At 40.4% G+C, this 23,849-nt stretch overlaps 1 protein-coding gene and 1 long non-coding RNA gene across 2 annotated transcripts in view; both read left to right on the forward strand.

Annotated features, from left to right (window-relative positions):
• Positions 1-23,849, forward strand: part of LOC144606793 (uncharacterized) — a 538,285-nt gene that overhangs the window by 386,029 nt on the left and 128,407 nt on the right. The window lies entirely within an intron of this gene.
• sf3a3 (splicing factor 3a, subunit 3) overlaps positions 2,434-23,849 on the forward strand; it is a 32,755-nt gene continuing 11,339 nt past the window's right edge. The window contains exons 1-14 of the mRNA XM_078423166.1: positions 2,434-2,637; positions 4,965-5,012; positions 6,303-6,355; positions 6,821-6,926; positions 7,192-7,264; positions 8,212-8,303; positions 11,726-11,808; positions 14,327-14,465; positions 15,766-15,834; positions 17,403-17,470; positions 17,596-17,700; positions 19,530-19,599; positions 21,412-21,576; positions 23,646-23,756. Coding sequence (XP_078279292.1) covers positions 2,542-2,637; positions 4,965-5,012; positions 6,303-6,355; positions 6,821-6,926; positions 7,192-7,264; positions 8,212-8,303; positions 11,726-11,808; positions 14,327-14,465; positions 15,766-15,834; positions 17,403-17,470; positions 17,596-17,700; positions 19,530-19,599; positions 21,412-21,576; positions 23,646-23,756 — 1,278 coding nt within the window. The 5' untranslated portion in view covers positions 2,434-2,541. The remainder of the gene's footprint in view (positions 2,638-4,964; positions 5,013-6,302; positions 6,356-6,820; positions 6,927-7,191; positions 7,265-8,211; positions 8,304-11,725; positions 11,809-14,326; positions 14,466-15,765; positions 15,835-17,402; positions 17,471-17,595; positions 17,701-19,529; positions 19,600-21,411; positions 21,577-23,645; positions 23,757-23,849) is intronic.

Genomic DNA, 23,849 nt, shown 5'->3' on the forward strand with positions numbered 1-23,849 from the left:
TGGCAGGGACCTGACAGAGGTACGGAAGATTATGAGAGGCATGGATAGGATACAGTGTAGGAAACTTTAGCAGACATATCCAAAACTCTCATGCGTATGTTTAGTTTAGTTTATTATTGTCACGTGTACTGAGGTACAGTGAAAAGCTTTATGTTGCATGCTGTCCAGTCAGTGAAAAGACTATTCATGATTACAATCAAGCCATCCACAGGGTACAGATATACAGGATAACGGGAATAACGTTTAGTGCAGGATAACATCCAGTAAAGTCCAATTAAAGATAGTCTGAGGGTCTACAATGAGGTAGATGATAGGTCATGACCGCTCTCTAGATGGTGGTAGGATGGTTCCTGATAGTTGCCTGATAACAGCTGGGAAGAAACTATCCCTGAATCTGGAGGTATACGTTTTCACACTTCTGTACCACTTGCCTGATCAGAGAGGGGAGAAGAGGGAGTGACGGGGCTGAGACTCGTCCTTGATTATGCTGGTGGCCTTGCCGAGACAGCCTGAAGTATAGATGGAGTCAATAGAAGAAGGGAGGTTGGTTAGCTTGATGGTCCGTGCTCTCTGCAATTTCTTACTGCCTTGGATGGAATGAGGTCAACATTTAGAAGGGATCTGAGGAAGAAATTTTTCATCTAGAGATGGTTGGAATCTGGAATGCAGTGATGGAAAGAACAGTTTATGTACATGCTCTCACCGCATTTTAAGAAGCATCTGGAAAAGCACTTCAATCGCCAAGGCATGGGAGACGACAAATCATGTGCAATGGGATTAGGATAAATGCACATTTGGTGGTTTACATGGACATGGTGGGTTGAAAGGCCTATTTCAGCACTCTATAACCCCCTATGATGCATCCAATATGGAAAAGATGAACATACTAAAATTACATAACTGGGGTTTTTCAGTAGTTTTACTTTGATACTCACACAATTTGCTTTTTATTTATTTTATGATATGAAAATCACTGCCAATGTCAGCACTTATTGTCTACCACTAATTGCCCTTGAACCAAGGAGGCAGTAACGTGACAAGGTTTAGTTTAGTTTAGTTTAGGGATACAGCATGGAAAAAGCTCTTCGGCCACGGATCATCAATCACCCGTTCACATGCTCTATGTTATCCCACTTTATCATCGATTCTCCACTCATTAGGGGCGTTTTTGGACGCCATTTAACCCACAAACCCGCATGTCTTTGGGATGTGGGAGGAAACCAAAACACCCAGAGGAAACCCATGCAGACACAAGAACATGCAAGCTCCACACCGAGAGCAACTTAAGTCAGGATTGAACCCAGGTCTCTGCTGTTGAGGCCACTGCTCTATCAACTGTGCCACTGTACCACTGTGCCGATGGCAGGGTTCCTCCTGTGGTAAAACCAGATGAGTTTTTATCACAGTTCAATAGTTTAATAGATTTCATTACTGAAATTGGCTTTCTTGAATAAACATTGCAGATTTTATTCACTTACTTGAATTTAAATTCCTCAGTTGCCATGGTGGAATTTGAACTAATTTCTCCAGATTAATGTCCTGAATTCTGGCACTCATCCAGTAACTTAATCACTATATTAACACATTTACCAATAACTGTACCCTATATTAAGATATTATGTTACTTGTTAGGACACTGAAGGAGGCCATTTGGCCCAAATCATTAAATATGTGTCAGAGCACGGAAACAGGCCATATTTCGAAAACAGCCCAAATCGTCAATGCCAACCAAGATGCCCCATCTAACCTAATCCCAGTTGCCCACATTTGGCCCATATCCCTCTAAACATCTCCTATGTATGGGGTTAGATATAACTCCACGGGCTAAAGAGATCAAGAATTTCAGGAAGAAATTATTTATGACTGAATTTGGATGACCAGCCATAATTGTGTGTATTGGTAGAGAAGGCACAAAGGAAGAAATAACCTAATCCTATATTCTACATCTCTTCCTGTTTTCCCTTTGTGTTCCATTGCTGTAACATTAATTCCATATCACTCTCTAGTTTAGTTGTTGTGCTTTGGTGTAAACCAGCATCTGCAGTTCCTATCTAATTGTTTCTTAAACGTTTCGATAGTCCCTGCCTCAACTACCTCCTCCGGCAGCTCGTTCCATACACCACCATTTGTATGAATAAGTTGCCCTTCAGATTCCTATTAAATCTTTTCACCTTCACCAGAAACTTATGTCCTCTGGTTCTCGATTCCCCGACTCTGGACTGGAAGGTTTTGGAATATCTGAAACCTCCAGGAAGGAGACCATCCAGTGTTTGTCACCGAGTTGGCAACTTGATTGTTGGTTTACTCAGCAACATTGCTGAATGTCAGTGTGGTGGCAGCTCTCCTGTGCTGTGGTTTCTCTGGCAGGGTAGCTGCTCCAGGGCTCAGGTGTGACGGCAGGCGGAACCTTTCTACAGCGCCCGAGTGTGGGCGGAGGGTGAGGCGAGCCCGCCCCGAGCCGGCCAATGGGAGAGCGGGTCCGCCGCGGAGTGAAGTCCGTCGCCGTCACTGACGCCGCTGCTCTCCCCGTCCGCCGGCGCCATGGAGACGATCCTGGAGCAGCAGCGCCGCTACCACGAGGAGAAGGAGCGGCTCATGGACGCGATGGTGAAGGAGATGATGGTGAAGAAAGGCTCGGTAAGGAGTCCGCAGCGACACGGGGCCCACGGGGGCGGCTCAGCCTCTGCCCCTGGCGAGCGGCGCGGCCCTCAGCCCTCAGCCCAGGCCTCCAGCCTCCGCTCATCCAGTGAGGAGGGTCTGAACTGAAGCAGGGTCTCCACCCGAAACGGCACCATCCCGTCTCTCCACAGATGCTGCCCGACCCGCAGAGTCACTCCAGCAGTTTGTGTCAACCTTCGGTTGAAACCAACATCTGCAGTTCCTTCCTTCTCCTCCCGTCCCAGCTCATCCCATCACAGCCAAGCTCATCCCGTCCCAGCTCATCCCATCTCAACTCATCCCAGCCCAGCTCATCCCGTCCCAGCTCATCCCATCTCAGCTCATTCCATCACAGCTCATCCCGTCTCAGCTCATCCCATCACAGCCCAGCTCATCCCATCTCCTCATCCCAGCCCAGCTCATCACGTCCTAGGTTTTTTCATCCCAACTCATCCCGTCCCAGCTCATCCCATCTCGACTCATCCCATCTCAACTCAGCTCATCCCGTCCTAACTCATCCCGTCCTAGCTTATCTCATCCCAGCTCATCCCGTCCCAACTTATCCCATCCCAACTCATCCCGTCCTAACTCATCCCGTCCTAGCTTATCTCATCCCAGCTCATCCCGTCCCAACTTATCCCATCCCAACTCATCCCATCCCAGCTCATCCCGTCCTAACTCATCCCGTCCTAGCTTATCTCATCCCAGCTCATCCCGTCCCAACTTATCCCATCCCAACTCATCCCGTCCTAACATCTCATCCCAACTCATCCCATCCCAGCTCATCCCGTCCCAACTTATCCCACCCCAACTCATCCCATCCCAACTCATCCCGTCTTAACATCTCATCCCAACTCATCCCATCCCAGCTCATCCCGTTCTAGCTGATCTCATCCCAACTCATCCCGTCCCAGCTCATCCCATCCCAGCATAACTCATCCCATCCCAGCTTATCCCATCCCAGCTCATCCCAGCCCAGCTCATCCCAGCCCGGGACAGCGATGCTCAGATGCCGGTTACATTGCCGGGGATGGAGGGAGGGTAGAGCCCATGTAGGAAGGAACTGCAGATGCTGATTTGCATCAAAGATAGACACAAAGTGCTATTTCTGATCGAGACCCTTACATATTTATTTAATATTTAATTTATTTAATATTTGACAGTTCAATTCTCGAAAACAAATCATAAAATGGAGTTTGAAGAAGGGTCTTGAACCGGAACATCACCCATTCCTTCTCTCCAGAGATGCTGCCTGTCCCGTTGAGTTACCCCAGCACTTTGTGTCTATCGAGGAGGTTAGAGGGAGCAAGGTTTCCCCCGAGTCAGCTTCCACCATCCCAGGCAGGGGTGATTCCTTCCCCCCCCCCCCCCCCCCCCCCTCCTCCTCCTCGATCCTGGCCGGTGCCACTTACCCCCAGCTGGTCCTACCCGTCCCCCTTGGCCCCTGGCCTGCACCACCTACACTCTTTCCTCCCCCGGCTGATACCACCAGACCCCCTCCTACCCCCTGGTCGATGCCACCTGCCCCCTCTTCATATGCTAACTACCTGTCATCTTCCAGCTTGTTGCACCTTGCCTCTGCACTTGACTGCCACTTCCACACCCTGGCTGCTACACCCTAAACAACACCGGACTGACAAATGTTGAAGCTATTCCCACTGCAAAAGATGGTCCCTGTTACGCTGCTTTCTGCAAGCATTCCATTCTACAATGTGTAAGACGGAAATGCAGATGCTGGTTTAAACCGAAGATAGACACAAAAATCTGGAATAACTCAGCAGGACAGGCAGCATTTCTGGAGAGAAGGAATGTGTGACGTTTCAGGTCGAGTCTGAATAAGGTCTCGACCCGAAACATCACCCATTCCTTCTCTCCAGAGATGCTGCTGTCCCGCTGACTTACTCCAGCTTTTTGTGTCTACCAATCTACAATCCCAGTTGTTTATCGCACTTTCATTTACTATGACAATGCCTCCTTCCATGCCATGGTTTCTCATTTTGCTTCTCTCCCACTTAAGGCATGGTTTGGCAGCAGATGATCAGGCCTTTCTGTGTCCTTCATTTCCCTCACAATTTCACCCCTTCCCCTCAAGAGTCAGGAGTATTTAATTGGTACATGTACTAATAAAGGTACAATGTAATTCTTATTTGCAGCAGACTAACCTTCCTTTAAGTTCAATCAATAGACAGCTAAATATAATAATCAAAAATTTAACAATGTTCCTTCATAACTGATTATTACTTTATGACATTTATAATGTGTTGTATCACCAAATAAACCTACTGCTAATTATTATATTTTTTTAGCTTCGGGACCAAATCAACTCTGATCATCGGGCTAGAGCAGTGCTTGATGTAAGTAGTATCCCTGTGACTTTTTTTTTCCTTGCTTTTTTACATTGAAAATCAAATTGTGTAGATCTCCAGATTTTCATTAAGTGCATCGTTTGGACTCTAAATTGTGCACTGCATTTTACCTCCCTCTTTCAAAGGTGTAAAACGTTATCCAATGTAGTAAACCATCTAACGATTTGGGATATTTTTCTATTAAACCATACTCTTTCTGTTTTTTTCATCCTGAGATAAGTGGCTTTGTTGGGTATGGATAAAGCTCCCTCATCTAAATATGACATGGCTGTTTAGTAGAGATGAAGAAAAATTTTCCTGCAGGATTTGCTCAACAGGTAAGTAACAGACCCTTCAGTCTGAAGAAGGGTCTCGACCCGAAACGTCACCCATTCCTTCTCTCCCGAGATGCTGCCTGACCTGCTGAGTTACTCCAGCATTTTGTGAATAAATAGGTAAGTAACAAAAGCAGACTCAGGGCCCATTTTTCCTTCCTCATCCTATTTTGCGACTGAAATGTGTCTGCTGGCGTAAGTAAACCGAAGATCGTCAATGGCATCCAGTACAGTAAATGCACAGCCTTAGGGACTAATTTCAAGCAGATGTCTGAGTTGTTCCTGCAGTCATGATTGTTGCTATCTTTATTGCTGATGTTCACTCCCTCCTCCCCTCTCCCTCCCCTCTTCCTGGACTGGCCTTGGTATTTCTGGTCCAAGTCCAATATATCACAGTTTCTGCTTTGTTGCCGAACTCCATCATATCGAGGTTTTTATATTTTTTCACAAGAATCCTGAATTTGCCATTGTTTATGTTGAGAATTGATGGCAGTTCTGCAGTGAACTTTGGGTGGAAAAGACTCAGCAAAGAAAAAGTGGTTAGTGAAAAGCAAGCTCGGGAGTTTCCAATATCACAATAACCTGAAAACTCCAAACAAGAGTTATGTCTTACTACTTAAGTATTGTGGTAAAACAGGGTTCTCATATAAAATGGAATTGCAACCCTTTGAACCGAACACTTCTGGTGAATAATTTAATGTTTTATATTATAAACAACCAATTTCTATGATTTTTCTTGCAAATATGTTGGAATTTTTCTTTGCAGACATTAGAATGGTTCAACACAGAATACTGAGAGTTAGACTAGAATTAAGAATTTTTTAATGGTGTTACTATAAGAACTGAATCGCTGGAAATATGGGCAGGGAATTGTTTGTTTTTGAAAGTTATAATATTTTCTCTTCCAATACAGCTCACAGCCCCCTATTCAGCATCATTAAGCACGTCTTAATTTATTTTGCAGAGATACATGGAAGTTTCTGGAAATTCAAGAGACTTGTACGAAGATAAAGACTGGTATGTGAAATCACTGGCATAAGATCTTCAGCTGCTAATTCAAGTATTGTAGTCTTTAATGACGATGTAATGCAACTTCAGTTTTTTAGAATGACTTTGTTTGAAACTGGCAGAATGTCACATGCCAGTTTAATTGCATGCATGATAGTGTTGATCGATTTAAAAAAAATGCATTGCTTCTCCCCACTGAAGTTATTGCTAAACTGACATTTTAAAAAGTGTTTTCTTATAAGTTTTGTTCTGCTCATTTACAACCCGTAAATGAGTATGTGACTCTATCCACAGTTAGCTGCATAAATATTAAAGTATATAATCCAGTTTTAAAAATATAAAGATCTGTTTGAGTTGGTGATTGATATTTTCTATGCTCAAACCTGACGTGGTTACACTGATAAGTTTATTGCTGTTATTTGTTTTGTGTTGCACTACATATATTGCACTGATATGGTTTTGTTTTATTGACAGTATGAGAAAGGATGAGTTAAATGCTATTTCAGGACCCAATGAGTTTGCAGAATTCTACAATCGGCTGAAAATGATCAAAGAATTCCACAGAAAACACCCAAATGAGGTTTGTACCTTCAGTCACAGTAATGAGTCACTGATGGGAAATAGATTAATGAATACATTTTTAACAATGTTATCCTCAACTTTATTAGCCACACTGCAGTTTACAGTTCCACATCATTCTTTTATATTGCGGGAAAATTGAATGTGTAGTGAAGTATATAGAAATGTTTCTAATTAAGTGAATAACTTTATAAATTGATGTTTGTAAGAATAATCTGATAGAAACTATTGTGATATAAATGATCTTTTCTCTTGCGTTGTTGCAGATAAGTATACCAATGTCAGTAGAGTTTGAGGATTTAATGAAGACACGGGATAGTCCAGGTGAAGAAGCACTGAGTAAGTCTGCACAATTCTGTTTTTTAATGTAATCATTGGGTAGCATAGCCTTACCACTAAGTCCTGTGGGAAAATCAATTTCAAATGAACTTAACTGTCTTTAATGGCCTGGCTACATCACAACTGCATGTCTACCTTGAATGACTCTGAAATATAAAATGCTTTGAAAAAAAAAAAAATTCCCCCCCAACGTCCAAGTGTGGAGGCTTTTTATTTATTATTATCATCTTGTGGTTGTTAAATGCTATAACTTATGAACTTGTGAACCTTGTGTGACTGCTGGTAATTGTTGTGATTTGCATGGTGACTAGTTTTACCATATATAATTGAAACAGCGTTATTTTCACATATCTTTAACTTAATTTTCATCTCTTTGTCGGAATAATTTACACAAGACATGAGTGACTATCAAACTGTAGCTACTTTATTTGCAATATCTTGTCAGACAAGGAGAACACTCAAACAAGAGGCTGTTCTGCAGATTCAAAGCATGCAGTACTTTTATATCGTTTTTGATAGCATAAAAACAAGGTTAGTCATATACACTTGGTTACAGGGCTAACTATTCATTAACGTTCCACTGAAAAACAGGCTTCTTTATCTATGTATGAAGATTTGTTTGTCTAGGTGTAGCATTGAGTTCACAAGCTTTTTCATGTGTTAAGCAGACTTATTTTTGACGCTGGGCAAATGGGCAAACATGTTTAGCCTAGCTCTGAAGGATACATTCACTGGAGTAAAGTTTGTTTCCCACAGAATGAAGTGTTGCCCATGTTGAAAGACAAAATGGCAGAACAGCTCAGTTCTTCCCACAATTCCCACATCGTCACTATGCAATTACTTTTAAGAATCTATCCAATATATTCTAATATGATTATTCATGAAAGCTGTTTTCTTGCCGGTAATTAAAATACATGTAAATAAAACAATTGTACATTCTCTTCTAGATCTTGTTGAGTTCACGGATGAGGAAGGATATGGACGCTATCTTGACCTTCATGACTGTTACCTCAAATACATTAACCTGAAAGGCTCAGATGTAAGTCACCTAAGTATGAAAAATCTCAGTGAAGCGAATGATGCTAATGAAGCTAATGATGGGACAGTAGACAAGAACATTTGGGCCGCTGCTTGTTTTTTGTTGAACAGTGAATTGCAGTTCTTTACAAAAGTGATTATTTATATAGACATTATACTGCAAGCTTCTCCACTAGCAAGAAAATTGGAGGTTACTCAGCATGAACACTTCACATGTAAATGGGTACATTTAATCTGTAAAAGCAGGGAGATTTTATGATATAGAGTCAAACAGCAATGGAAACAGGCCCTTTGACCCAATTCATCCATGCTGACCAAGATGCCCTATCAAAGATAGTCCCATTTGGCCCATATCCCTTTAGCTTCGTTTTGAGATACAGCGCGGAAACAGGCTCTTTGGCCCACCGAGTCCGCACCGACCAGCGATCCCCGCACATTAACACTATCCTACACACACCGAGGACAATTTTTACATTTACCAAGCCAATTAACCTACATACGTGTACGCCTTTGGAGTGTGGGAGGAAACCGAAGACTTCGGAGAAAACCCACACAGGTCACGGGGAGAACGTACAAACTCCGTACAGACAGCACCTGTAGTCGGGATCGAACCCGGGTCTCTGGCGCTGCCTTTGCTGTAAGGCAGCATCTCTACCGCTGTGCCACTGTGGCCGCCCTATTTATGTACCTGTCCAAATCTGTTTTAAATGTTGCTATGGTACCTGGCTCTACTGCTCCCTCTAGCAACTCGTTCCATGCACCCATAACCCGCTGTGTGAATATGTCAGTTGACCTCTTATTAAACCTTACCCCTCTCACCTTAAACCAATGCTCTCTAGTTCTTGATTGCCCTACCCAGAGAAAAAAAAAATGTGCATTCAGTCTATCAATTCCCCTCATGAACTTATATACCTCTATAAAATCACCCCTCCTCCTGCACTATAAGGATTAAAGTCTTAGCCTGTCCAACCTCTCCCTCTAATTTGGACCCTTGAGGGTTGCCAGGACCCTTGAGTCCTGGCAACATCCTTGTAATTTTTACTGCAATCTTTCCAGCTCAATGGCATATTTCCTACAGCAGGGTGACCAAAACTAAACATTGTACTCCAAGTGGGGCTTCACCAATGCCTTGTACAACTGTAGCATAACATCCCAACTTCTATACACGATTCCTTGACTGTTGAAGGCCAACGTACCAAAAGCCTTCTTTACCACCTTTTCTTCATGTGACGACTTTCAGGGAACTATAATCTTCTAAATCCCTCTGCTCTACAACACTTTTAGGGCCCTACCATTTACTGTGAAGATTCTGCCTGGTTTGACTTTCCAAAATGCAACACCTTACAATTATGTGACTTAAATTCCATTTGCCATTCCCAGCCCATTGCCCAGCTGATGAAGATCCGACTACAATTCTTGATAACCATCTTCACTTTCTCCACCTATATATACCACCTATTTTAGGGTCAGCCGCAAACTTACTAATCGTGCCTTGTACGTTCTCATCCAAATCTTTAGTACAGACGATAAACAGCAATGGGCCCAGCACCAATCCCTGATGCACACCGCTAGTCACAGGTCTTTGATCTGAAAAACAATCTTCCACAACCAACACCCTCTGCTTCCTACATTAAGCCAATTCTGTCTCCAGATAACTAACTTTCCCTGGATCCTATGCAATCTAATCTTGCAGAGCCTACCATGCAGAACCTTATTAAATGCCTTGCTGAAGTCCACATAGGCTACGTCTATGCCCTTCCCCTCATCAACGTTTTTGGTTATTTCTTTTAAAAATTCAATCAATTTCACAAGGCACGATCTCCCATACCCAGAACCACGTTTACTGTCCCTAGTCAACCCCTATTTTTTTCAAAATGCATGTAGTCTTATCCCTCAGAATCTTCTCCAGTAATTTTCCTACCACGGATGTTAGCCGTGGTACAGTTGATTACAGTTCCCAGGTTTTCCTTTTGAAGCCCTTCTTAAATAGAGGCACAACATTAGCCACCCACCAGCCATCCGGCACCTCACCTGTGTCCAATGGTGATTTGTATGTCTCAGCCAGGACTCCTGCAATTTATTCTTGAGCTCCCACAGTGTCCTTGGATATATCTGATAGACCCAGGAGATTTATCTACCTTCTTGCATCTTAGGACATCCAGTACCTACTCGACTGTAATACGCACTGTCTGCAATACATCTCCATTCCTAAGTTCGACTTTCACAACTTCCTCTGCGGTAAAAACAGAAATATTCGTTAAGGACGTTGTCCATCTCCTGCAGCTCCATACATGGATTTCAGAGGGACCCTATTCTCTCTCACTACCCCTTTTCCCTTACATAAAATCCCTTCGGATTGCCCTTAATTTCATCTGTCAGAGCTATCTCCTGCCTTCTACTTCCCTCCTGATTTCCTCCTTAAATTTGCTCCCCAATCCCCGATACTCCTCCAGGGATACACCTGCTTCCAGCTGCCTGTACCTGATCCATGCCACCTCCTTTTTCCTGACCTGAGCTTCATTTTTTCACATCATCCAGGGGTCCTTACACCTACCTGTCTGGCCCTTCATTCTAATACGCCCATGGATACCTTGAACTCTCATTATGACGCTTTTAAAAGCATTCCACTTTCTCGATTACCCTTTTGTGACATCCTATCTAAGCTGGTCCCAAAAGGATCACCCACTGACACCTACCTTGCCCAATTCCTTCAATAAACTGCTAAGAATATGTCTAGATCAAAGGGTATTATAACAAAACATTAACTACCCATTTCCCTCCACAGATGCTGCTTGTCCCGCTGAGTTCCTTGAGCAGCTCCTGTTTTTTTTATACAGATCGCAGCACCTGCAGTCTTTTGGGCCTGTTAAATATTTAATGGATTACATTTTGTTATCATTGAGTTCACTATGGTGTGAGGAAGGATTTTAAAAGTAGTACTACTTTTACTATTTTACTTTTAAGTAGTACTACTTAAGATTTGGTTATTACTCCCTCTGGTGGCACGTGGTTTAATCTCTGTTTAGCATTTAGATTCCACCTCAAGTGAAGGCTGTGCAAACTATTGTGAATTCCTGTTGTGTCCATCTTCATATCAAGGTTAATATCTCTGAGTGACCTTCGTAGCTGCTGAGGTAGTGATTGTTCTTCGATAGTCTTGTATCTCTTAGAAACAAAACAATCTTTCAATCTGTAAAGTTATGAAGTTTTCGGTCATGGATATAAACCACATGCTATAGTTTTGGATCTGAAATGTTGTTACAGTTTGAGTTGTTATTCAATGAAACGTGGTAAGTCATTGAGTCAGGAGTTTTGCACACCGCTGATGTCCTCAGAATGAATAATATTTCCAGCATGGAAATAGAACATTTTTAAATTATCTCTTTTCTGAAAAGATTATGTAATAAATGTTTTCTTTTCTAGAAATGTGATTATATTACCTACCTCATCACATTTGATCAACTTTTTGATATTCCAAAAGAGAAGAAAAACACAGAATATAAGCGGTAAGTAGTCAATTATCATTTAAATGTTTGACCCTCTGTTCAGGCTGTAAATGCTTCCTTATTGAATTGAATTTATTTGCTATTCAAAAAAAATTGAACAAAATGTCATTACCACACAGTCGTAGCAATAAAAACCAAACAAAACACACAATTATATAAATGTAACATAAACATCCATTGCACTGACTCTCCTCCAGGCACCTCCTCACTCTGAGGGAAGGTAAAAAAAGTCTTATCTCTTCCTTGCTTCTTCTCCCGCGGTCAGGCAGTCAAACTGCTGCGTCAAGGTGATCGAGGCTCCCGGTAATGAAGCCCCCACCGGGCGATGGAATATCCCACGGCCGAGCCTCGCTGGGCGATGAAAGGTCCTGCGAACGGGACGATTCAAACATTGCGATTCGGGGCGGATGCAGCTGCTGTGGCTGGAGCTCCCGAAAAGTCGGTCGCCAAACAGGGACCTGCGAGGTCCCAATGCTGCAGACCACAGGGCCCGAGATCGAAGCCTCCGAAGGTCGAGTCGCAGCCGCAATCGCAGCCCCGCCACAGCCTCCGAAAGTCAGCCAGCTCCGCGAGTCCACAGGCTCTGCGACTGGAGCCCTCAAAGTCGATCCCAGCTGGAGGCCGCCAACTCCTCGATGTTGGGCCGCAGCGCGAACGGAGATACGACACGGAAAAAAGTTGCATCTCCATTGAAGAAAGAGATTTTTTAAAGTTTCCCCAGCACCCCCCACATAATACACAACTAAAAATAGACTATTACATACATCTAACATTAACGATAAAGAAAGAAGGAAAAGAGGCAGAAAGCAGACGAGCCGAATCTGCAGCGCTGCCACTAAAAACCTGAGATAATGATGCAAAACTCATCTCTTAAATAAGCAGCTTATTAAAAACAGCTCAGCAGGACATAGAGTTCAATAGTAGAGGCGCAACATTCCTGTGCATTTGTTTAATTTTATGTATAGAGTTCCATGCTGGGTTTGCAGATAAATGTAATTGTAGAACTCTGCTTTTTCAGTTAGAAAAGCCACATAATCGAAATTATGTTAAGTAGTTTGTATAATGGAAGAATGAAATAGCGGTCATTTATCATGTACAAGTACTTATTCCTGCTTCCTTTCCTTGCATTACAGTTGCCATTTCAAGCATATTAACATTTTAATTGTATTTGTGTGTCCTCTGTTTGAGTTGTCCATGCTTTTTTTAAATGTTCATCACCTCATGAAAATTAGGTGAAAGATAGATAATAAAAGGAAGATAGGAGGTACTTTATGTTTTATCTCGGGTTGTCTCATGTCTTTGAACTATGCTCTCAAGTTTCACTCTGAGATTTGAGCATTACTGAGGAAGTTCCACTTTTGGATGAGATGTTAAACTGCAGCCCCTCTGCAGCATCATGTGAAGTATGGAGCTCTTTTTTTGTCCCAGCCAACATCTGTCACTGCTTATCGGAGAATGGATGTAGCTGGTCACTTTAATTAGGCATAATTATATATACATTGATACTAACGTTGCCGACAAGATATCTCACATCGGATTAATTAATTGTGAAGTAAACTATGACACTAATGTAAAAGGTGGGAAAGTTCAGAAAGTTCTTTCTGAAATACGTTTTCATTGGGAATGGATTCAGAGTTACTTGCTGTTGCTTACTTGCTCTTATTTTCTGGAATCTTGCATTATAAGTTGGAAATGTTTAGAAATGTATACTTGTGTATGTGACCAGCAAGTAGTGGCTGTGTTATTGTGTGAGAGATCCTCTGGGATGTCTCCATTACACTTTTATTAATTTGTTTTGGGAAGTTGAAATGTAAATCACGTACTTGGCAATAGTATTTTAATTTATTATTGTCATGTGTACCGAGGTACAGGTAGAAGCTTTTGTTTGCATGCTATCCAGTCAAAGAAAAGACTTTACATGAGTGCGATCATGCCGTCCACAGTGCACTGATAAAGGGCACAACATTTAGTGCAAGACTAAATCCGCTAAAGTCTGATTAAAGGTGGTTCAAAGATCTCCAATAAGGCGGATGGGAGGTCAGGAATTAGGTCGTTACATGTCTAATTTCAGAGAGATTTTCTTTCTTATTTCAAATACCCAGCTTTGTAGATTTGTCTGTATATTTTAAAGAAATGCATCCAAATCTCTCCTCTTTCATGTACTGAAATCGGGGAACATGATGCATTGAGTACACATTTGTTGGGTGGTCCAAATGTCAGCATTGAGCAATTTTGTTCTGTCATTTTATAATCGTTACACATGGTTTAAGTGAATTGTCTTGTCCATTTATAACTAATTAGCTTAATAATTGAAGTTGGGTCACAACGTTTCTCACTTAACATCAGCCATTTGAATTAACTAGGCACTTCTTAATCAGGTGCTTTATTTTGATTTAACTAAGTCAAATATAAATTATTCCACTTCTTATTTAATATGATGTCCTTACACTTTAAAGGACATAAGCACAAAATAGAAATCCTTGTTGATTATACTAAAGGCAGTTTGTAATTCCTTTAGGTATCTGGAAATGTTGCTGGATTATCTGCAGGATTATGGAGACCGAGTGAAACCTTTATTGGATCAGAATGAGCTGTTTGGAAAAATACAAATTGACTTTGAGAAGAAATGGGATAATGGCACTTTTCCTGGCTGGCCAGTATGTAGCATTTAAATTATTCTGTAATTATATTGGTGTATGTCATATCAGATGACGGTCAGACTAATTTAAACAAGTTAATTATTGATTATTGCAACAAAGCCTAATTATGTTGATTTTTTTGGTGCCATTTTAACTGCTGCAAGGAAAATTGGTATCAATTTGTTTTTGTGTGTTTGACCTCCTAAGCTGGTTGTTAAATGTTGGTTGGAAAACCTGGGAGAGAAATGCAGCTTTGACATTTACAATTTGCTGTGTCATGTTCATACTCAAGATGGCAGAACACCAGAAAAACCAAACAAGTAATACTAACTCAGTCTGAAGATGGGTCCCAACCCAAAATACCGCTTATCCATTCCCACTACGAATGCAAAGTAACTGAGTTACTCTCGCACTTTGTGTTTTGCCCAAGTAACAGTAATTTGTTCCCACTTAAACATTATCCCCAATCCTGATCTGGAGTATCATTTTGGCCGCATACTCATGGTCTAGAGAGGTATTTGGAAGAGTTTATTGATTGTACCCCATTCCAATGTTATTCTTTTATCTCCTCTCTGGTGGTAATTAAAGACAGGCAAGACATTTTTGAACTTCTCTTCAGTTCAGTTCTATCACATTCACTTTCCCCAGCCAATTGCAGGTTAATTAATAAAAGTACAGAGATCTGTAAAGGATTTTACAAATCAGACAACATCTTCTGAGAAGAATATTAAAACGATAATTTCCAATTAATGTATTTTTGTTAGAACTGCAGAAAATAAGTCACTAACCTGAAGGGTTAACTTTCTCTAAAATACTGTCTGACTGCTGAGAATTTTCCTAATATTTTTTAGTCCTTTTCATGGTTCCAGCATCTACATTATTTTATTTGTTATATAAGGTTAATTTTATTTCTAATTTTTACAAAACCAGCTGCTTGATCTGGAATTCAACTGAATTTTGTGATCATAGAATGGGCAAATAAATAATGATAAAACCATAGTTTTATAATGAGTAGGACAGGGTGATTAAAATTCTATGCAGAGCTGAGTAATTTAACTGCAGCATGGATAAGCTTGAATGCTCTCGCACAGCTGAGACCTGGCCACGATATTCAAAATATTTTCCACTCTGCAGTCTAAATATTATTTTGTTGACCTGTGCTGTTGTTAAATGTGTGCACTTAGCTGGCACAATTTATAGATTTGAATAAAGTCATCACGCACTGTAGCCTGTTGATAATGCATTGCCAATTTAGGATTACCTTTATGTATTGGTGTCATTTGGTTTCATTGAATTTAATTTATATTTCTTTTGATAGAAAGAGACAAGCAGTGCCTTGACTCATGCAGGAGCTCACTTAGATTTGTCGGCTTTTTCATCTTGGGAAGTAGGTTCTCCTTTTAATTAGTTCTTTTTTGATTCAGTCTGTTTCAAAGATTACAATAATATATCGGGTTGGAATGTGCTTGATAATTTTGTTGTTTTTTGCCTATATCTTTGTTTTCTGTAAAGTATTTACAAAGAAAAAAAGCACAATTATCTTTTCATTAAGTATAGTCTATGCACAAATGGTTTGATAGCCAGAAGCTTTCAATTTCAGCTCATTAGGAAAAATCATTAAATGTTTACAAAAATTCACGGTCCATGCTTTGATTGTTTATGTAGATTTCAACTTGTATCTCTTCAGCTTTCTCATAGAATTTGTGTTGAGACCACGTGTCCTGTTTGAGGCTCACCCTGGGGAAACTGTCCCTTGGCATCCTTCCTGTCACTATTTTCTCAAAATGTTATGTTTCGTTTCGATCACGATATATTTTAAACCCCTACAGTTAATTGAGAGCAATTGTGCTTAATTTTTCCTTATTAGGACAAGCTCCTCAAAAGACAATAGGTGCAGGAAGAGGTCATTCGGCCCTTCGAGCCAGCACCGCCATTCAATGTGAACATGGCTGATCATTCTCAATCAGTACCCCGTTCCTGCCTTCTCCCCATACCCCCTGACTCCGCTATCCTTAAGAGCTCTATCTAGCTCTCTCTTGAATGCATTCAGAGAATTGGCCTCCACTGCCTTCTGAGGCAGAGAATTCCACAGATTCACAACTCTGACTGAAAACGTTTTTCCTCATCTCAGTTCTAAATGGCCTACCCCTTATTCTTAAACTGTGGCTCCTTGTTCTGGTCTCCCCCAACATTGGGAACATGTTTCCTGCCTCTAACGTGTCCAACCCCTTAATAATCTTATACGTTTCGATAAGATCTCCTTTCATCCTTCTAAATTCCAGTGTATACAAGCCTAGTCGCTCCAGAAATAAATCTAATGAGGTAACACTGTGTCAAGTAGAGCTTTCCTCGGGGATGTAGTCCAAGTATTGCTTACTCTTCTGCTCCAAACTGTGCAAAAAGGCAATATGCAGCGTATGGCTTTTGTCTGCATGTTGTACCTGCATGACATATATTTTATGTACGCTGGTATACCAATGTTACTGAACAACATTTACTTTTCCTGTAATTTTAAAAAAAAAATTCTATTTCTTCATCAAATTAAATGTTCCACACGTCCTTGCGTATGTTGAAATGTATGAAATATCCCATACTTCCCCTCTTTCTGTTATCTTCCGACACACTTTCTCAACTAAAAGCTCACACTTTGATTAACTCTTTGGGATTACATTGCAGCTTGAATTTCCCTAAATATTGAATAGCTAGCAAACTTGCCTAAATATTACTCGGATCCTTTCACGTAAGCCACTAATACCAATTGTAAACAGCTAGAGCCCCAGCTCTGATCCTTACAATGCCATTTTAGTCACAGCCTGACCTGAAAATGATCCATTTGAAAATGATTTTCTTGTATTCTTACTATTGTATTAATCTCAATTCTTAGAACATTTATTTTATATGTCAACCTTTTATGTTAGATATTTTTCATAACTGCCATTATTCTTGAAATGACAGGAATTGGCTTCCCTGGGGTTGGACAGACTGAAATCTGCTTTGATGGCTTTGGGTCTGAAATGCGGAGGGTAAGTGTTTCGTTGACAATTCATGGGAATTAACGCTAACAAAAAAGCTTAATTTTGGAATTACTGGATTTTTATATATGGAATACTTTAAGATTGAATTGTAAAACATTACTGTTTTATTTCAGAACCTTAGAAGAGAGAGCTCAGCGGTTATTCAGCACCAAAGGGAAATCTTTGGAGGCACTAGATCCTTCGCTATTTGCAAAATCTAAATCTAAAGGCACCAAAAAGTTAGTAACGTATCAAAAGTGATATCTGAATTAGTGTGAAAATACATAAGAGTCATGCTGACAATGTTTCTAAGTTGATTCAACATGTCCTTAGTTGTCAAAATATGTGCCATATGTCAAAACATATGTATGACCACAAAACCTCTTCATCTCTCTGAATCTTGTTCCTGGTTTGTTTAGTGCAGGATCTCCAGTTTTCATCAGTCTCATCTGAAATGGGGACTGTCCATTTCCTTCCATGGATGCTGCCTGCCCTGCTGAGTTCCTTCAGCAATTTTTTTTTCTTTTCTCCAGCTTCTACAGTATCATGTGTCTGCAAAGGTTATTAAACTAATAACAATAGTACAGGGGAATTTAAAAATAAATAAATAAATAAATATATTAGTGGGCAGCACAGAGGTGCAGCAGTTGTATAATTGTTCCTTGTGCGTGTAGTTTAGTGTATGGGGTGATTGCTGGTTGGCATGGACTCAGTGGGCCGAAGGGCCTGTTTCCACTCTGTATCTCTAAATATCTCTAAAGAAAATCTAAAAAAATGTAGAATCAAAGAACTGCGGATGCTGGTTTGCAAAAAAAGACACAAATACTTGAGTAACACAGTGGGTCAGGCAACATCTCTGGAAAATATAGATAGGTGACTCGGGTGGGAACCTTTCAGACTGATTTTAAGTGAGATAGTATCTGCTATAAATAGAATATTTTCCTAAATAAAAGAACAAAGCTGAAAGTACTTGGGATAGGCAGAGCCTGGGGAGCTGAAACACAGTTAAGTTTCAGATTAATGACATTTGCTAAATTTAGGACTATTTTCCACAGCTTATTTTGAAAATTATTTTATTCTGTTTCCGATGAGCTATGAGTGTTGTTGACCATGAATATCATGCTGGAGCTGATGCAAGTGGACATGATTTATGCATGAACACTAGCAAAAAAATGCAGACGGGCAATTTTTTTTCACCAGATCACATCCAAGCTATTAATCCTATAGTCACACGAACCGTGAGCATAGGGCTGATCTTGTGCAGGATCTTTGTTTCCCAAAGCTCCTTTCTAACAAAAGAAGTGCAGTCTACTGTAATACGGTTGCTGTTTCTTCATAACAAAGGAAGAATCTAATCTTGGAATGTTTATGTATCAGTCACTCGATGTGTTTAAATCAGTGGGGAAGTGATAATATGGATTTTTCTGTAGAATTGACTTTTATGACATGACGCACTTGCGCATCCTCACACAACATAAGAGTTCAAATAAATGTACTAATTACTATTTGTTAATCCAACTTGTGTTTTCAAACAGATGGTTTGATATATTCATGTGATATCTGGATAGCATTATAGCAGTTCTGTGCATTGCATTACTTAGATTCAGGTAACATAATAGCTAGGGTGTGTTTTGCCTATCAAAACAAGAAGACCCAAAAGAGAAAGCATGCTGGAAGACCCATGATCATCAGAGAATGCAGACAACAAAGCTCTCATAGTTCCAAAGTCGAAGGAGGTCTCTTATTATATCTATACCGTATCTGACAGTGCTTATTATCGAAAATGATAAAGTAATTAATTCTTTCATGTCAACAATTCTCAATTTAATTGGAACAAAACCAAAAGAATTGTCACTGCTGTGAAATATTATATGCATTAAAATAGAAATTGAAATAGAAATTTAAGAGACTTGGACATGTGTATCATTACAAGCCTCATAACATTGTTTGCATCACATAATCACAAGAAATGTGGTCTTTTGAATGATTTATTTTCATCTTCATTAAGTATGCTTGTTTTCTACCCTTTAACCATCTCTCTCCCACCCCCCCCAACCACCAACTGCAGGGATTCTGAACGCAACAAAGAAATTGCTTTCCTTGAAGCTCAAGTGTATGAATATATAGAGATCCTTGGGGTGAGTTGATTGAGGCCATTGCACGTCTGTCTGGTTTATCTGTTTGGAAAGACTTTTAACTTATTATGGCCACTATTTATAAACTAGAGTTGATCACTTGTTTAGATTCATCTGGATGTTCACTGATTTACTTCTGATGGATCAAAGCGTATAACTTCAAAGTAATTGCATAAGTGACTTACTGCTAACAACATTTTGCACAGAATTCTGCACTTACATGCAAATAAATGTGATAGTCATGTTTTTTAAGCTGATTGCCCCTGGAAACCAGATGAAAGGGGAAATATTGATCCATTTTAACACCATCAACCCATTTACATATAAAAAAAGTAGTGCTCTCTGCTGGGTCCTGAGTCTTTGTCTGTGGAAGGGTGAATGAGGGTCAGGTGCTCTGAGTCTGTCCTTGAGAATGGGGCTGAAAGGCAGCCCGGGACTGGGCCTGCGGTCTTTGCTGATACTGAGCTAGGGGTAGGTCTCTTGTCCAGGGAGTGGAAGATGGGCTGATAGTGAGGCAGGCTTGTGGTCTCTGGTCCTTTGGTAGAAGCAGCTCTTGTGGTAGCTCAGCCCAGCATCTATTGGCTTGCTGTGGCCATATTCCCAGTAATGCTCTTTGCCTTCTTTAACAAAATGCTTTATGCAAGGTAACCTGGCATCAGTGAGGATTTATTTTGGTGCCACTGTGCTGGATATCCTGAGAAAAGAAAGAGCATATGGTAAGCAAATGGGGTGCTGGCAAATTGGCCGATAAAGTGGGGCTGATGGTGAGGTTTTTCGTGTCAGTTTTTGTACGGTAGGAAACAATGGCTTTATGTTCTTGCTCAGCTGCATTTCCTAAAGCATAGTTTCTAGAAAACCATTTTTTCAGGAAAAATAAGTTGTAATGCAAAAAAGCAAACTGCTGGAGGAACTCCCCAGATCAAGCAGCATCTGTGGAGGGAAAGGGCGAGCAACATTTCAGGTCGAGATCCTTCCTCCTGGATAATTTAATGTTTTAAAATGTAATTGCTATTGTTGATAACACTGCTTTGCAGATAGTGTACTTTTTAAAAGTGCTTGGTTATCGTGGTTACCTTGACCTCCGCTGCATATCACAGTAAAATAAGCTTACCATTGGCACAATTCAAGTTGTGTGAGTAAATATGGAAACTAGTGTGAAGGAAGTGGATGACAAAGTGAGATAACATAGAACTAGTGTGAACAGGTGATCAATGGTCGGTGTGGGCCGAAGGGCATGTTTCCACGCTGTATCTCTAAACTAAACCTAACGCTAGTTAGAATAATTTTCCTATGCGGGAAGAAGCTGGTGTACCTGTGGAAAACCTACATGCTAACAGAGAATATGCAAACTACATAGAAACAGCATTTGAGAAGAAGATTGAACTTGGGTCACCGGAGCTGTGAAGGAGTGGCACCACCTGTCACACTACTGTGGTGTTTATTAAATCATGCATTTCTTGTTTCTGAAGAAAGAAAATGTCTTGCTAATGGCAATTTAAATTTTCATGATGGGGTAAGATAAATTGTTGTTTTGGTAATTGAAATAAACTGCAAATAAATTGACCATTGTTTAAAAAAAAATTGTATGGGGTTACTTTTCATTGTATCAGGATATTGCCCAAAAAAAGTCTGTATATTTTATAATATTTAGCAATCTACAAAAGATTTCTGTTTATCTGATGTCAAATTTGAACTTGTACGTTCACAAAGGAGTCTTCAGTGTGCCGCACTGAGCAAATTCGTTTTGTTATTGTCATGCAGCAAAGTATCTGTGGCCTTCTGACGTCTTGTGACTTTTTTTCCCCTGCCCCACAGGAACAGAGACAGCTCACCAGAGAAAATGTGCAGCGCAAACAAGCCCGGACTGGAGAGGAGCGGGAGGAGGAAGAAGAGGAGCATATCAGTGAAAGTGAAAGTGAAGATGATGACAATGAAATCATCTACAATCCCAAGAACCTGCCTCTGGGTTGGGATGGCAAGGTGAGCATAAGCCAAGGCGCTGAAAGATTCGTTGGCCATTCACATTTATGCACTTCGGTGATAACTTTGAATGCTATTTAATTCTAAGAGCTATACATTTTGATTCCGAATGCTAATTTTCCTGCACATTTTTGTTAACGTTAGCCTGCGATGCTCCTAAAGATCCATTCATCCATCCACATTTATGATTTTTAAATTAAATAACTTTTTTGATGAATATTTGAACTATAGGTCACACCAAAACATACCGATGTCCCATAGAGTTTTGCTTCAATTGAGTAGAAGGATAAAAGAATTAATAATAATGTGCTGAATCTTCCTGAAATAGTGTTATGCGTACTTTAATTTGAATAAAGGATGCTGTCACGTTGAAATAGTCTGCCCCAGTTCCAGATTTGGGCTCTTTCCTACATACCTTCTTCACAGTACTTTGAGATCATTCTAGTTCCTGTCGAAAATTCAGTTCCTGGAAAGGGAATTTTGAATTTGAACTTTTAAAACTTGAGACTTGTGACTTTCAAATCAATTTAAAAAAATTAAGTTTAGCTACTGCACGGGGGGGGGGGGGGGGGGGGGGTGTTGTAGGCTTTGCTTTTACCATTCCAACCCCAGAGGAAACGTTTAAACATGTCACTTTACAGCAGGCACCTTAATGATGAAGTTATTTCACCACCTCCCGGGTAACAGAAGGCAAATTTGAGTATTTCAACTAAACAATGATAATAGCTGGATATTGTTTCTCAGCATATCAAACTATACAACACTGGTCTTCTAACAAGAATACCTCGTTCTTAAAGTCTTACTTTATCTGAAAGTCACACATAGCCAGTAAAGAAAGTAGTAAAGAAAGCAAACTCAATGCTAGCATTTATTTCAAGAGGACATATACAAAAATAGGGATGTAATGTTGAGCCTCTATAAGCCACTGGTAAGGATGCATTTGGAATATTGTGAGCAATTTTGGGCTGAGGAAGGATGTGCTGGCTCAGGAGAGGGTCCAGAGGAGGTTTTCAGGAATGAGTAGGTTAACCTATGATGAGCGTTTGTCAGCACTGGGCCTGCACTCACTGGAGTTTAGAAGAATGAGGGGGACCTCATTGAAACGAACAAAATAGTGAAAGGCTTGGATAGAATGGATGTGGAGAGGATGTTTCCACTAGTGGGAGAGTCTAGGACGAGAGATCATAACCTCTGAGTTAAAGGACGTTTTTTTAGGAAGGAGATGAAGAGGAATTTCAGAGGTGATGAATCTGTGGAATTCGATGCCGCAGAAGGCTGTGGAGCCCAAGTCAGTGGATATTTTTAAGGCAGGGATTGAAAGATTCTTGCTTAGTACAGGTGTCAGAGATTATGGGGAGAAGGCAGGAGAATGGGGTTAGGAGGGAGAGATAGATCAGCTATGATTGAATGGCAAGTTAGACTTGTTGGACCAAATGGCCTAATTCTACTCCTATTCCTTATGACTTTATAAGCAATTCTCTTTCCAAATTTTAACAGCTTCATGATGCCTTTGGTACTTCGAATGGAACTTTCGGACTGATTCATATTGGTAGGAACACCAGGAGTTAATTTTGCAAATCAATTTGAAATACTTAGCTCATCAGAGAGTGTGGTCAGAAAAGCAGATTTCATGTTTCCATGTTATCAAGACATTTCAAGATAATGACCTCTAAATTTCTTATTCAGACTGAGCTAACCTTGAGTCTATAATAAAAAAAGAAGAAAATCCTTGAAATACAAAGTATATCAGACAACATTTGGGGAAATAGAGAAAGAGAATGTTTCGAATTGAAGGACCTTCAAATGTTTCTAACATTTTTTCTTTTTATCTCAGATTTCCAGCATCAGAGTTTTTTGTTTTTCCTAAATTTGAGATTCTCGGGACTAACACAAACTCTGTAACTTTCCATTGATCTTAGTTTTTATTCTTCACATATCTTAATTTCTATCAGTAGGTAGCACTGCTACTAATCACCAACAGATGGCAGCATCAATCAATTTTTGCACATCTCACTCGGCTTTTTGTCTTTTCAAAGTATAGTAGTTCACTTTTTGTAATTCCTTTCCAGCCCATTCCGTACTGGTTGTACAAGCTGCATGGTTTGAACATCAATTACAACTGTGAAATTTGTGGAAATTACACCTACAGAGGACCCAAAGCATTCCAACGCCACTTTGCTGTAAGAACAAGACCTTTTTTCTTGAGTGTAAACTTTTTAATATTGTTTAAAAAATGCACAGCTGTCAAGGTTACTTTTCTACTTGTTTAGTTT

This window comes from Rhinoraja longicauda, chromosome 27 (assembly GCF_053455715.1).
Source record: "Rhinoraja longicauda isolate Sanriku21f chromosome 27, sRhiLon1.1, whole genome shotgun sequence".
Lineage (NCBI taxonomy): Eukaryota > Metazoa > Chordata > Chondrichthyes > Rajiformes > Arhynchobatidae > Rhinoraja > Rhinoraja longicauda.